This window comes from Cinclus cinclus, chromosome 3, assembly GCF_963662255.1.
Source record: "Cinclus cinclus chromosome 3, bCinCin1.1, whole genome shotgun sequence".
NCBI classification, from domain to species: domain Eukaryota; kingdom Metazoa; phylum Chordata; class Aves; order Passeriformes; family Cinclidae; genus Cinclus; species Cinclus cinclus.
The window spans coordinates 9,550,474-9,565,925 of NC_085048.1; the positions used below are offsets into that span (position 1 = coordinate 9,550,474).

The following is a 15,452-nucleotide window of genomic DNA, read 5'->3' on the forward strand; positions in this document are numbered from 1 at the left end:
TCTTGTGATTGTGCACCTGGAAATGGAAGAAGCATAAGCTTCCCAGAATGAATACCTGAGTGAAGAAGGGTTTATTTCTTGTGGCCATGGTAAGCCCTTGCTTTATTGATTTGAGAAGTTCTGCAGTCACAGTGGGCAGAACTAGGTTACAGTGGGCAGAACTAATTAAAGGCATTGCCAGGAATGGCTATGGGACCCAGCCTGCTATAGGAATATTTCATTATCTATCTTTTGCTTTCTTTTATCTTGAAATATGAGATAAGATCCTGAGAAACAGCCCCTTTTTTGTGATGAAAAATACAAAAGCACATATATGTAATGCCAAGGGAGAGCTGAAAAGGACAAAAACATAACCCCAGAATTTTAGGGAAACATGATGAATCATAGCTGTAGTCCATCTCACCTGGACACAGTGTCACTCACATTCTACTCATTGCTCTTTACAGAAGAATACTTTCTGAGCCTTGAAAACCAAGGTGCTGGGATAAACCAGGAGGTGCAGGCAGCCACATGAAGGCAGGATGTTATATTTCAGTTTGCATCCCTGGTAGTTGGAGCAACTTCCAGCAACAACTGGAGGTATAAAGTGACTGTCTGTAAGAAGCGAGGGTGGTACTTAAAGCGAACCAGTGGGAAATAAAAAATTATGCCACTGAAAATGAACAGGACGATGTAGAGGATCTCTATTTGGGGTTGATCAATGATGGGAGCTAACACCAGGTACACAGCTGCCAGCAGCACAATTATGGGGATGATAATTGGGACCTGTGAAAGCAAAACATCAGCATAAGGAGACATGTAATTCTAGGTATTTGTGTGTCTGGACAATCCTGGAACTTCTGCAGAAGGCTTTTTAGATGAAACCTTTCTGCAACCCGAGGTATTACTTATAAATATCAATTAATTCAGACATCCCATTTCCCAGTCTACCCCCACTCCAAGGCTGAACATCCCTGCAAGAGCTGTACCACCACATCACACCTTTACCCAGGTCTTTCCTGCCCTCCTAGACCTGAAGATGCAAAATGATGGGTTTAGTGCCAGATCTGTTCTTGCTCTTCCCTACTACCTCGCATTTAAAGCCAAGCTGTAGACAAAACACAGGCAATTGTATTCAAATCAACGGTACCTTAGCACCCTTGCACAAAAAGTATAATCCATGTGTTGACAGACAAGTGGACAGGCAATCTCAGAGGCAATTTCTGTAACCCTGGTCAGAAAGCATTTAAATTTCAATTTGAAGCCACCCTTCCTCAAAGGAAGGGGGCTTGTGCATTCATTAATAAACCTCAGTCACTGAGGAAGCACTGCAGATCAGCTCAGTCATGGAATCAGGGGAAGAACACGACTCCTGACTTCCTTCCTTTTATCTGTTTTGTAGGGAACAAACCTGTCTTCATGTCATCTCAAAAAACTTAGGTTACTCCACCTAAGTTATTTTTTCCTCTGCAAGGCTCTTACACCTGGGCTACCCTCCAAGGAATTTGCCCAAAGTCCGCAAGCATAAACAGATGATTACAATGTTGATCAGAATCGTCCTTCATTTACCAGTTAAATCTTTTAGAAAAAAAGAGGATAAGGTAGATATATTTTCATAGTGTGAAGGTAGGGCATTATTAGCTATCAAGACAGAAAATTCAGCCTTGACTTATGCCTGTATGTTTGCACTATCTCACCCCTTGTTGGCTTTGCTAACATAAAACTTGAAATTAAAAAAGGAAGGATAACCACATTAAATCTGTAAGCCACCAGTGCTCACTCTTTTCTCTAAATGTTTTCTTAGTCATTTCAAAAATATAGGAAAATATTTGAGGGTTTTATGTTATTACTTTACCTTGTAAGATCTTGGCAGTTCTGGTTTCTTGATTTTTAAATACAGGAGCCCAGAAATAGTCATTCCATAGAAAAACCATGCCATAAAACTCGAAGAAAAGAAAAACATTAAGACAGCATTAAACTTGGGGTAAGATCACCCAGGAATGTCAGTCCTGCCTTGCAGATCCCAGATGTTCACCTCTCCAATTAAAAAGGTGAATATTGATATAAATTTAGTATTTCTTCCATTAATTTCCTTTTTAGCACAAACAATGAGAACTTTAGAATTATCTGAACATTACTGATTCAATGGAGATGAATCATATTCAGTTAAATCTCTAGTGGCAGGAGCATTCATGCATTGCAAAGGTGCTGGCTCCCAATCTTTTCCTTTTCTTTCTTCCCTCCTCCTCCTCTCCCCAGTAGAAAGCAACGGCCCAGGCTCAAAAAGATAATGCAAGAAAATAGTTATAAACAATGTAAAACCCAGCAGCACAGGGGATGCAAACAGAAACCCTACACACACACACACACACACACACACACACACACACACACACACACACACACCTGAAAAAGTTCACGATACTGGTGAAGTTTCCTGATATTATCATTATTAAAGACATTGCAGACGTAAACAGCAGAGCAGGGGAGGGCGTGAGGCATCGCACGTGAGCCATGGACAGAATATCTGGCTGAAAAACAAAGCAAAACATTGTATCATATCATGGACTCAGAGGTCCTTACTCATCCCTCTCAGCTGCTGTTGGGAGCTTCGCCTGCAGCCAAAGCCACTCCTAATCAGCAAATAATCATCATATAAAAACCAGACCAACACTGAGGAGTGTAAGTACAGAAAACTCCTTCAAGGGTATTTTTATTGTGTCTCGCTGGTTTCACATCAAATATGCTCAGGTTGAGCAGGCAAAATGAGGTTTTCAAACTACTGATGTGACAGAATGAGTCAAATTAGAGCTTTCCTGACCACCATCAGGACCTTCTGCCATGGACCCATTCTTCTGCCCTCTGTCATGTCTCTCTGCGATTTAACTTCTCTTGGGATGACAGGAAAATGAGCCAAGGACTACTCCTGAAACATTTATGTAAATACAAATTGAACCAGGATTTATTTCAGGATTAGTAGCCTCCTTACTGTTTATTTAATTGGGTAAGTTTAATGATAAAGACTGGTTTTAAAATTTATTTGATTGTATTTTATTTTGAATTCCCATCCAAAATATCATGCAAGGGCTTTTGCTAGAGATGAGTGTCTGAGAAATGGCATAAGCATTTAGCTCATAGTCTGGTATGGTCAGATTCAGACCATCTGTGCACTTCTCAGCACAGAGATTGCCATGATAGAGCAGGCACTGTCCTTAGAGAGAGAAGTTGAGGAACCAGTAACCACCAAAACCAGCAACCACTGGTCCAGTCATCTCCACCAACTTGGTCATTCATATGTACAAAAGATTCCCCGCTATGAACCAGGAGCAGAGCTGATGTGGAGTCATATATTTGTAGAATGATTTGGGTTGGAAGGGACCTTGAAGTTCATCTAGTTCCAACATTCCTACTGTAGGCAGGGACACCTTTCACTAGACCAGGCTGCTCAGAAGCCCATCAAGTCTGGCCTCGAACTTCCAGGGATTGGGCATCCACAACCTCTCTGTGCAACCTATTTCAGTGCCTTCACGCCTGAGGACAGAAATGCCAGATGTTGTAGGTGGGAAGGACCAAAAAAAAGCAGAGATATTCAGGAGGAACACAAGAGGCCTGCTCAAAGCAGAGGACAAATGCAGCTCAGCCTTTTTTCTCCTCTTTGTGGAGCAGTGTGGTTAAGTGTGTGTGGAGGTGTAGCTGTGAGTGAGGGGGTCTGCATCAGCAGCTGGGATGTGGCAGCAACCTTGGGGGCTTGTATGGCCAGGTACCAGCAACTGGAGAGACTGGGATCTGGGGCTGAGTATCTGAGTCCAGCTGCTGGAGGGACACACACTGTACATGTTTCTACATATATTTCTCACTAATAGACCCTTGATCAGTCAGAGAGGGAATGAAAGGCCCCTGGTGTTGTTAGTGCTGGTGTTTGTATGAGCCCCAGATATGTCTGTATGTGCAGCTCTATGTTCTCTACTGTCTCTGTACATATATATATACAGCTATACATGTATGTATGTATGTATGTATATAAATATGTTTCATACCTGTGTGTGCATGTGTGTGGCTACTGGGAATAAATGCTGGACTTACTGGTTGGACCAGGGAGGAGTGAGCTGCAACAGCCTGACCTCCACTGGGTTACCAGATTTGGCCCACCTAACAAAACCAATGATAAATCCAAGCTAGGAGAGATGTAAGGCTTGGTCTCACCTTGTAATTGCTATGAAGCTCGAAGAGCAGTGCTATCCTATGGTGCATCTGAGCTGGACTACCCATGAGAAGGCTGGAACACCCCTGAGACTACTGAGACTACCTGTGTAGTCAGTATAACATGCAAAGGCAGCTGGCTGGTGCTAGGCTACCTTCCCAGGGCAAGCAAAGGTGCCTTACTGCACACAAGCATGGCCAGGTTCCCCTTCCCTGGCAGGTATATTGACTAAGTCACACCACAGCCTGTGTCTGGTGCTCCAATGCTCCAATATTTGAGTCGTTCATTTCAAGACTGTTCTTAAAAGTCAGGCTACATGTGAATATGTATCTTTTTGAAAGTACCTGACTGAAGAAGAAAGCCCAGAGACAACATATATCTTACAGTTGAAAAAGATGGGGATTAAAGTCTTTGAGCAAGGAGCAAACCCCTTGAAGAGCTATCACTCTGCCATTTGAACACACACGGGGTTTTCCTCTCTGCTTTAGTGTCACAAGAAGGTGAAGTTGCTCAAAGCAAGCCAGACTCGTTTCTTTGTGCTTACCATATGGCCCTCCCTGGCAGCAATGTAGCACACACGGCCCCCGCTGAAGAAGGTGCCATTGGATGAACCAAAAGTAGACAGGGCCACCGACAGGGAGATGAGCCATGCCCAGCTGCCAAGGACTTTGTCCCTGAGGTGGGAGAGAGTTCACAGCATAAGATGCAGTTCGTAGGTGTAATGAATAGCCATGGTCAAACCAGACATGTTTCATCCCTCCATTATTTCTGTGTTTTACTGAATTTTTTTCTGAAGTCTTTCTAATAATTTAAAGTTTTGCAATTCCCATAATATTTAGTGACTAGTAAGTTTGTCTTGTCTGCCAGCTTTTTCTTCCTGCTATACATATTCTGTCCACACTACAGTGGTGTACAAAGCTGTTGCAACAGGCAAAAGCACCTATTTTGTGTACCGATGCTGTGGCAAAACACCTGAAGATACTGCTACCACAACCATTAATGCTAGCTTGGAAATCACACAAAACCTGTTCCCATCACACTGGAAGAAATATTCTGCATTACAATCTCTTTCTGAATATGCATTTTATATGGATTTTAACCCTTTAATCCCACATGCACCTATTACTGCTCTTCTGTGAACCAGACTTAAGCCAAAGCAATGGTTTGAATTCCAGATGTTTGGTTCTACAACAATTTCAGACATTTCCGGTTCACTTTCTCCTTGACAGAAGAAGTAGCAGAGTTACAGAGTTCAAGGTAAACATCTAGAAGGAATGGTAATTTTCTCAACTAAAAGTGAAGATTGTCTTCTGGAATGAAGCAGCATTAATAGTATTAATTGAGTAATAAATGCTGGTGTTTGGGGTAATTATCGCATACACAAACACTCTGTTTATCTCACTAGCAAAAATCCAAAACTCAAATGTTTTTTAGACCACTTTATTTACAAACAAACTGAAACCTGTAGTTGCTGTTAAATAAGTGTCATCAAAGAAACGCTGGGAAGAGTTTCCTGAGCTCCTTTTGTGGCTGCACCTCTCACCACCGAACAGTGAACTGGCAGTTTTCCTCTTATATAGGGAATAAATGCATTTAAATGTGACAAGTCCTCCTCTGGCTTCTTTATACTCCTTCCATTCTTTCTTAATGGCCTGAATAGCTGCATCTCTTGCTTGTGAGCCACAACCTTCACCCCCTCTTCAGACTGGCTCCCTACCTGTTCCCCAGCCTTTGAGTGCTGGGGACAGCTTTCCTGTCACTAGTTCAATATTTCTTTCTGAATTGCTCTCTTAGGTGAAAAGCTTAATCAGGCAGGAAAATGAGATGTGTTGCAAAGGAGGAAGCTCACGAATAACTTATCAATTAGGAGTGATGGGAAAGGAAGTGCAGGGAAAGTTCATGATAGTGCAGCTTGGTGAGGCTTTGTGACATGCTCAAAAAAAAAAAAGCCCTAGACCTTTAAAAGCTCCTACTCATAGTGATGTGAAAGGCTATTAGAGAACACATCCAGCAAGAGCTCAGTCAGATCTTCAAATGGGAGATCTTGTGAAATGCACACAGAAGCAAAGCTGCTGCTGAATTTTTAGGAAGAGCATGAGCAGTACATAATCTGTGGGTACACCATGTCATCATTTCTGCCAGACAACTCATTTAGTTCTATCAGGGATTCTGCGTCTTTGGAAATATTTAGACTAAAGCTGGATGTTCTGGTGGAAGATCACTGATGGTGTCTATACCTCTCATGGTGATCCCTTCCTTCTCTTCCTAAATCCCTTGTTTTGCACAGAAACTGTTTAATCTCACAGAATACTTCAGGTTGATGAGAGGTAGAAATTGTTTCTGTGCAGCACTGAAAAAAAAAGCCAATCAAAGTTACAGTTACCAAAGGCTGCCCAACCTGTGTATAACACCTCTCAAAGGTGTTGTTGAGATCAATGCCATTTTCCATTTCCTCACAGATGGAGAAACTGAGACAAAAGACTCTGGTCTGCTCTAAATTCCATGTGCCAAGTAGACAGGATTCACCTGTTTGACTCCTGTCTCACTCCCAACCCATTCTTTCTGCATTAGCAGGGCAGTACATTGCCCTCTCCATTTCCCTGGAAATATCTAAAACATGGGTCATTTCTCAGTCCCCAAGTCTGGATATGTACCCTCGCTGCATTCCCAGTGCCTGTGGGCAGATGCTCCTGGTGTGACCTTCATCTCTGCTTTATGAACACTTTCCATGAGGTGAAACATGAGCTGGGGGGAGCTACAGGTTCCCAGTGTAAACCAAGGGAATGGGGAGTAAGGAATGTGCCATTTTGGCAGCCTAGATGCACCGTGGAGACCATGGCCAGATGGAACTGGTCAGCCTTGGCCTCATAGAACCACAGAATTACAGAATCATAGAACAGTTTGGAATGGACCTTGAAGATCATCCTCTTCCAAGCCCCTGCCATTGGTAGGGACACCTTCCACTAGACCAGGTTGCTCAAAACCCCCTCCAACATGACGTTGAATGTTTCCAGGGATAAGGTATGCACAGCTTCTCTGGGCAACCTATGCCAGTGCCTCACCACCCTCACAGTAAAGAATTTCTTCCTTATGTCTAAGCTAAACCTACTCTATCACTTTGAAGCAATTCCTGCTTGTCCTATTTCTACAAAAAAAAAAAAAAAGAAAAAGAAAGAAATTAAAAAGCTTCCTTTCCAGCTCTCTCCTATAAGGTCTCCCTGGATCTTTCTCTCCCCCAGGCTGAACAGCCCCAGCTCTCTCAGACAGCAGTGTGTTTCAGCCCTCTGAGCATCTTTGTCACCCTCTTCTTCTCTCAGGTCCTCCTGTTCTGACCAATGCAGTGCTGCCATTCCCTCTGGGAATAACATTCAAATCTCCTGAAACTCAGGAGAGAACCAGTGTTTCTCAGGGCTGCATTGCCCATGTTGGCCCATGCAGAGCTCACCCCCAGGTGACAGCCACAGCTCCTGAAGACAGCAGTTCAGAGGGAGTCATGGCTGCCAAGTAGCTCACGTTTACCAGCACATACAGGCACGTAACCAAAGGAATGGCAATCATCAGAGCTCTGGGAAGGGTTACCTGGAAAAGGGATGACAGCAGTGTTAGGTGTAGCACATTTATGACTGCACTGTGCTCTTTTTTGTTTGTTTTTTTTTTGCCACCACCCACATCTCTCATTCAAATTCCTCCACTCCCTAAGCTTTTCCTCAGAACATGACTGAGATCCAGATTCACATAGCAATTTTCACACCAGTCTTGTAATTCCAAAGTTTATCTAAAAAACCCCACAACCAACCAAACAAAATAAATCAAACAAAAAAATAGCTGACCAAATCTTATTAAAGAGATTTTGGTTTATAGCTGACCAAGATGCCTTTTGCATAGCTCTTGATTATTTTAGTATTGATTTAGTTATTTGTTATCAGTGTGTTATGTCTCCTGGTGTGCTGCATCTTCCCATAAACACCACACTGCCATGGACAATGTTCCAGCGTGTTTTGCAGCATGTTTAACTACTCCACAGTTTAAATCAAAACAGGGGATTGATCTCAAAATCTCAAAGGGGATTTGCTCTAGGAAGGAAATATTTCTTTTTTCTTAGTGGCAGGATTGTGTCTTAGAACACCACAGGATCATTTTAAGACTAAATAAAATCCACAGTGTCTTATGCAACTGAAAATACTGGGAAATGGTAACTGTATGCATCTAAGAACCTGAAATATCAATTTCTGCATTCCCCAGGCTCAACACAGGACAAGATACAGCAATTCCTAACAGTGGTGCCTCCACTCTAGAAGGGCCTGAATATCAGTGCTCATGATCATGTGGGAGAGAGTGGCCCTGGGATCTTTGCTGCCATTTAGGTTAATATTTAACTGTGTATTTTCGTTTAATATGTAGGATCTTGTGTGCTGTTAAAAAGCACTCTCTATAAATTCTGCACTCATGCAACCCTTGCAAAATAAGAGTTGTTCACTGTTGCAGTGTTTGATCTGGGAAAAGGAGTAATAGGGCACAGAGAAGGCTGATGTGAGATGCAGGTGAGCTACTTCAGTGCCTACAGCATGGACTGCACAATGTCAAAATATAGCTGTTTAAAGACAGGGATCATTCACAGAGTTAGATTCCCTTTCCAGTGAGGCTTGGCTTGCTCTGAAGTTGCCCCTTGAGGCAAAAGGGAGACATAAAGTAGTTTTCTAAAGCATAGATTATGGATCACATCTTTAAGGAAATATATGGTGCTAAGAATCCTCTATGGATTTTAGTAGGGAGTGATTTTCTGAATAAATCTAGGTATCTACAGTGAGATCCTCTAAACACTAAGACAAAACTTCATCCCCAAAGCATCCAAGTGCTGCCTAATAATTTCTGTCTGGCCAATGGGTTATTTTAGGAATTTCATAGGACCACATGATGGTTTGGATTTGAAGATACCTTAAAGATTATGTAGTTCTAACCCCCATGCAAGGGGGTTAGAGCAGGGGTTCCTTCCACTACACCAGTGGAAGCCCCACACAAGCTGGCTTTGAACACTTCTGGAGATGGGGCATCCACAATGTCTCTTGTGTCAGTGTCTCACCACCCTCACTGTAAATCCCTTGATTACTACTCTTAACACAACCACAGATAGAATCAAACATATTAACAGCAGGATTAGGTCAGTAAAACCTAGCTCGCTCGCTCACTCACTCACTCACTCACTCACTCACTCACTCACTCACCTACCTCAGGCTTCTTCAGTTCCTCAGTTACATAATTTAGGTTGTTCCATCCGTCATAGGACCAGAGTCCCTGGTAAAATGCCACTCCAACTGTCCCAATACCTGCAGTTGTGCCTTGAAAACCATTCTGGAAACTCTGAGTTTGTCCCTTGGCAAGGAGCACCAACCCACCCACCACAATCACAAACAAAGCCAAGAGTTTGGCAGCTGTAAAAATGTTCATGACAGATGTCGCCAGCCTCACGTTGAGACAGTTGATGATAGTTAAAATCAGGATGCAGGCAGCAGCTGTACATTTGATGGCTACCTGCGGAGATGAGCATCCTGGGTAGAACGGCGCAATGGCGTACTCAGCAAAGCTCAGACAGACAGCTGCCAAACCAGCTGGTCTCACCAGGATGACAGAAGTGTAGGCGAAAAGGAAAGCAGGAAAAGAACCAAAAATCCTCAAAATGTAAATATATTCTCCTCCAGACTCTTTAATTATTGTTCCAAGCTCAGCATATGACAAGGCTCCAAACATGGCCAGGAGACCACATGCTGCCCAGATCAGGAGGCTGCTGGCAGGGGTCCCCATGTGATGTAGTACCCACTCAGGGGACATAAAGATCCCCGAGCCTATCATGGTGCCTGCAATTAATGACACGCCGCTAATCAGACCGACCTCTTGTTTCAGTCTTAACTTCTCCTTCCCTTCACTCAGATCTGTGGATGAATGAAGTGGATCTGTTGAATTGAGTGGATCTGTTGTCTTCCTTTCCCTCATTGTGGAAATGTGAGGAGATGTTCTAAGGAGAGAATCTGAAAAAGGATTAAGGCATTTGAATAAGGACTACCTTAGTCTTAAAGGTTTAGTTAATAATTAAAAAAGTCACACTGAACTGTTGATAATCACAAACTTATCTCCTGCATTTTGCATTCTTTCATGGTCCATCTTATCTTGATAATTTATTACACCGAGTTTGATTATCCCTGGTATTTCAAGCAATGGTAATGGATAGTATCCAGCACCACCTCGAAATCACTCAGCATATGACTGGACTGTGATCCTGGTTATCTCTCCTTTAAATCATGCTTCAAACAGCATCTGAAATAACGATCAGGTAAGCAAAGTCCCACTGCAAATCTGTACTTTATTCTTTGCTTAAAAGTCAATGTTCAAGCACTCACTTCAGTGCTCAATCATATTTTCATTCTTCACCATAGTATCATCAAACAAACAAATCTGCTGGCCAACATGCTAAGGCTTTGCTCAAAAATGAACACTTCCAGTGTCTTGATCAAAAAAACAAAAGTGTTTTGGTAAAAACATTCCAGAGACTCTTACTGCACAGTAGTAGGGGGCAATATGGGCTTTTTCCAATTTTAGGAAGTGCAAGAGGAGAAGTGTGAGAAGGCTACAGTTACATTTTTCCAGGACCTTTTCACCATTGTACTTAAGGTGCGCACATTCCTACCAGACCACAATCTTCACAGCACTTTGTCACAGCTCATCGAACACACATGTCAATGCATACACAACAGAAACACAGGTTTTTAAGATACCCCTGACCCTTACTTAGATATCCAGCACATAAAATTCCAGACCCTGAGGCAGGTTCTGCTATAAATATGACAATTACAGTGCATGAGGATGTAATTTGTGACCTGTGATGTGTATGAAATATTGAGTGGAAGGGAACTTCCACACGGATTTCTTTGAACATGAACTAAACTTTACTGGAGAGTTACTGTCCTTGGAGGTCTCTTGCAAACTTCTGTTGGGATAAGTACTAGAAGTGAGACTTTTCTCTGCCCTTCATGGCAACCACAGACCTTGAATCTTTAAAACTATCTTGTCCTTTCCAAACATTTGAGCTAAAAAAGGCGTGACTATAAATAGAGCAGTATTTCTATTGTTTTGATAAAAATTTCTTCTAAATCATTTAGACCTGTCTTTCTTTGCTTTTTGTTAAAAAAAAAAAAATCTAACTAGCTTTGCAGTTCTCTGCAAGAAGAGTCCAGGGTAACTCTTGGACCCTTAACAAAACTCGTGGGTCCACAAGAAAAACAAAGCATACAAGTTGCATAATTTCTCATGCTAAGACAAATAAAGTTGCTCAAATTTTATCAGGTTGAAGGACTTTAAGTTCACTAAAGAAGAAAAAAAACCCCTCAAATTTAATTAAAAAGTAGAGGAGTTTAGAGTATAAAAGTTATTATTAGATTAAGGAAATAATATCCTAATATCACCCCTCTAGTGTTCACTAGGAAATGGATGCCAGCTAGTTTTCTCCTAATTTCAAAGGCTCTTCTGGAAGTTCACAGCTGATCAAGGGGTAGCTGTAACAAAAGGGAAAACTTATCTGCCAAGCAGGTTTTTTTAAGCTTTCCTAGCAAAGGTGTGAGTTCTGAGAATAAACATACACCTTGTACTGCACGGATGCAAATTAACACATTTCAAGTTAATGGTTTGCAAAGTGGTTGAGAACTTGGAAGGAGGCATCCAGAGTAATGCAGAGTATTTTGGTTTGCTTTTACTAAGTTACAGTATTCTTCTTGTCTGGTTAAACTATTTGTAGTGTATTCTTCTTTAAATTGCAAATGACACTGTAAGGTGAGGCTGAAATCCTTCCGGGTCCAAAGGTCTGGGGTTTTTTTTCCTGCACTACTGACACTCTACTTTTGTGTGCATCAATACATGTATTATGTATACCAATCCTTATTGAAAACAAAGGCACAAAATGTGGTTAAATCAACGCCAAAGGAAAATTTCATTTGACTACAGGTCGTTAAGTATCCTTCTAGTAAGGCTGTAGATAGATTACTCTAACTCTTCTCCCGTTTTAATGATGGAACTTCTGAAGTCTAAATTCAAGGGTCTTGGAGGGGATTTTTTGAAACCCTTACTGTACTTGCTCCTAGAAATGAGTAACTTTTAATCTAATGTTGTAGAAAAAAAAATAGAATTTCTTCAAACTTGATCACGTCAAAAAAATTTCTGTAAGGCCCCTATATAACCAGAATTAATTAACTGGTATATCAATAGCCTCGGTCAATCCCTAGAGGGAAGTCTATTTCGGATCTCAGACTTTTTGTTACTCAGTTCTAACTGCTTCCACCTAAAGTAATAAGGAATCTAATTAATAATGATAATAACTTGAGGCTATTCCTGCAGAAGCTAAGGCAGTCTGATTGCTTTGGATTTTTCTTCCATTGTCTTGTTCTTTTTTTGACTGATATTAGCAGTAAAGAGCAGCCAGAAGATATTTTAGTCAAATGAATTGACACAATTATAATTTGTCAAAACTGAGTATGTAAAAGGTCAAGTCATTCCTCCCTTCCAAAAGGGAGAGGTATATGAAGGAATAAAAAATACAAGTTCTGCTTTCTCCTCCTGTGGAATAGCAGAGCTTTTCTGCTCAAGCTGTCACCTAATAAATCCCCTCCCTGAACAATTCTCACTTTGACACGGCAATGGGTGGTTGCCATCTACTGGTCCCGAGCAATAATGCGAAATGGCTCAGTCCGCATTTGGGTTTGGCATTTTGCATTCCTGGCTGAAAAGAAAGCTACTGTAAGTGTTACTTCTTCAACATCAAGATAGCACAAATAGACTATATTCAAGTTGTGAGTGAAAACTCTCTTTTAAATGTCCTTATGGTTGTTTTTATCTCAGGAGTTACTACGAAGACTAGAGAAAACTAATTTAAAGAAAAGGTCAATGACAGTGGTAAAAACTAGGCAAAACATGTGGGCAAATATTTAGCAATATTTAATTTTAGGTCCCAGGAGTGTTATTTGGAACATAGTTATGGGCTTGGTTTCCCTGTCCCATGCTTGGAAAATATTTACAAATCTCTGGATGGGATTAAAAATAACCTGTAATCTGAGAGTGGAGAGGCCAAAACCGTTGCCCATAACTTCCTTTGGAGGTAGACACCAATATTATACTTATAAAATTGCGCAGGGTTTGAGATTTTTTATTTTTTTTTTATTTTAAAAACACACTAAATAACAAACATCAAGTTGTATGAGAGGTACTAATCATTAGAGAATTCATCCAGAACATAAGATGTGGGTTTGATGGCCTTCTCTACTTAAGAATGTGGAAACTCACAAATTCAGCTTGAACACTCTCACCTCCAAAAAGCAAGATTTGAACTGCAGTTGCAGGCAGATCTTGATGCCTGTGCTTGCCATATAAGATACCTGAGTGAAAACAGAGAGGAAATAAAGGCCAGGAAAGTGGAACTCTGAAATACATCTTGAGCCTAGAAGAAAAATCAGGGCAGAGAGACAACACACCTCAGATGTCCTGTGTGAAAACAGACAAAGGAAAGAGGGCTGAGAGGTATCTGCCTGGGGAACTGGTGCCCCATGTGTTTGACTCTAAGGCTTTACATGCCCAGTGCATCCTGGCTCTTCTCACATCTGAGCCTTGAAAGACAGCAGCTTTGAGCCTCCACCCCACTGGAGGTGGCCTGGACCCACCAGCTTCTTTCATGTTGAGCCCAGGGGCCAGCACTGTGTGGTTGCCCCCAAGGCAACAGTGCCCCTGGCACGAAAAACAGGACCCTTGTGCAGCAGAGCTCTGGCTGGGATTTTAAAAATGGCAATGTGAGCTACAGCTAACCAAACAAAAACAGAGCTTGGGCTACTGGGAGTAGGATGGTTGGGTGGAAATGACATTTCTAAGGATGCAGGACAGCCCTAGGCTTGACAATAAGAAACTAAAACTGAGCTTCTTTATAATTAGAGTATCTGCCTTTCTCTGTCATTTTACGATAGCATATTTGAAGTTGGGGGGATTAAGAATGAATCTTAAAGCAAGTAATTTACCATGAGCTGAGTTAGTGCTCCCTGTCTGGGTCTGCAGACAGCCTGCAGCTGAGCTTGAGCCTCCCTGTTCCTGCTCAGCAAGGGCTCAGCATATTCTGGTTCTGCAACTATTAAACTTTGAAAGACTTGCTTTTGTTTTATAGATATTCTTAATTAAATTAAAATGTATTTGGTATCCCATGTTTCCAATTAGATACTGAATATTTTGTTTAGTTATCTTACTGTGTTCAAGAGGAAGCTGCTAGTGTCATACTGCACCCCTTAAAAACAATGGGATCCAGGTAGAAGGAAATCTCAAAGTCTCAGGAGCAGGCTGTTCCTATGTGCCAAAAGATGAGTCAGTGGGAAATAAAACCAGCCTGACTGAAGAGGGAGGTTTTGCTGAAACTCGGGGGGAAAAAAAAATTGAGTTTATGACCTTTGGAAGAAGGGGCAGGCAACTAAGGAAGAATACAAGGATGTCATTGGGTCATGTAGACAGAAAATCAGAAAGGTGAAAGCTCAGTTAGAACTCAATCCAGCCACTACTGTGAAAGATATTAAAAGAGTGTGGAGGATGAGAGGAAATGGCCTCAAGCTGCACCAGGGAAGGTTCATGTTGGATACCAGAAAGAATTTTTTCACCCTTTTTTCAAAAAGGTGGTTAAGCATTAGAATGAGCTGCAGAGGGAAGTGGTGGAGTCACTGTCCCTGGTGGTGTTTAAGAAACAACTGGTCATGGCATTTAGTGCTAAGGTTTAGTTGGCATGGTGATATTTGGTCAAAGGTTGGACTTGATGGTCTTTGAGGTCCAACCTTAATAATTCTATGATACTAGCTGCTCTAAAAGATACTGATGGAGTAAGATGAAACACTGATGAAATGAGAACCACAAAAAAAAACAGCTGAAAAGAAATAATTACAACTTGGGAACAGTACTGATCCCACCACTTCTTGCACAGATCGAGTTAATCTATCAAGGGCAATTGGTACTTTTTCTTTCAGCAACTGAGAGAAATTATGTAAATGTCTTCCTTCATTCTGTACTTCCTGGGTTTATAGCTTATAGCTATATATATACGTATACAATGTGTGTGTATGTCTGTATATATATATATAAATATATATATACACAATCTGTTTTCTTTTCCTAGCAATACCTTAAATTGGCCTTAATAATTTATTTGCATTTGTTTGTACTCTTAAGAACTCATTTTAAATGCTGGAATTATGTTTTCATTTATTAAGTT

The 15,452-nt window shown here is 41.4% G+C and overlaps 1 protein-coding gene across 1 annotated transcript; it reads right to left on the minus strand.

The window, feature by feature from the left end:
- Positions 1-531: 531 nt before the first annotated feature.
- Positions 532-10,168, minus strand: LOC134041600 (b(0,+)-type amino acid transporter 1-like). Its single transcript, XM_062488450.1, has 6 exons — positions 9,407-10,168; positions 7,626-7,759; positions 4,725-4,854; positions 2,386-2,510; positions 1,835-1,922; positions 532-765 (listed from the first exon to the last, which is right to left on the minus strand). Exons 1-6 carry the CDS (start codon positions 10,166-10,168, stop codon positions 532-534), a joined length of 1,473 nt encoding a protein of 490 aa, XP_062344434.1.
- Between the last annotated feature and the right edge of the window lie 5,284 nt (positions 10,169-15,452).

What these genes read in the sequence shown, in the direction of transcription:
- LOC134041600 (XM_062488450.1), bottom strand. Translation starts at nt 10,168, where the DNA reads ATGAGGGAAAGGAAGACAACAGATCCACTCAATTCAACAGATCCACTT. An exon ending in AGGAACTGAAGAAGCCTGAG is followed by an intron (nt 7,760 to 9,406) that starts GTAGGTGAGTGA and finishes TCCCTTTTCCAG; the next exon opens with GTAACCCTTCCCAGAGCTCT. An exon ending in AGTATCGTGAACTTTTTCAG is followed by an intron (nt 1,923 to 2,385) that starts GTGTGTGTGTGT and finishes CTTTTCTTCGAG; the next exon opens with TTTTATGGCATGGTTTTTCT.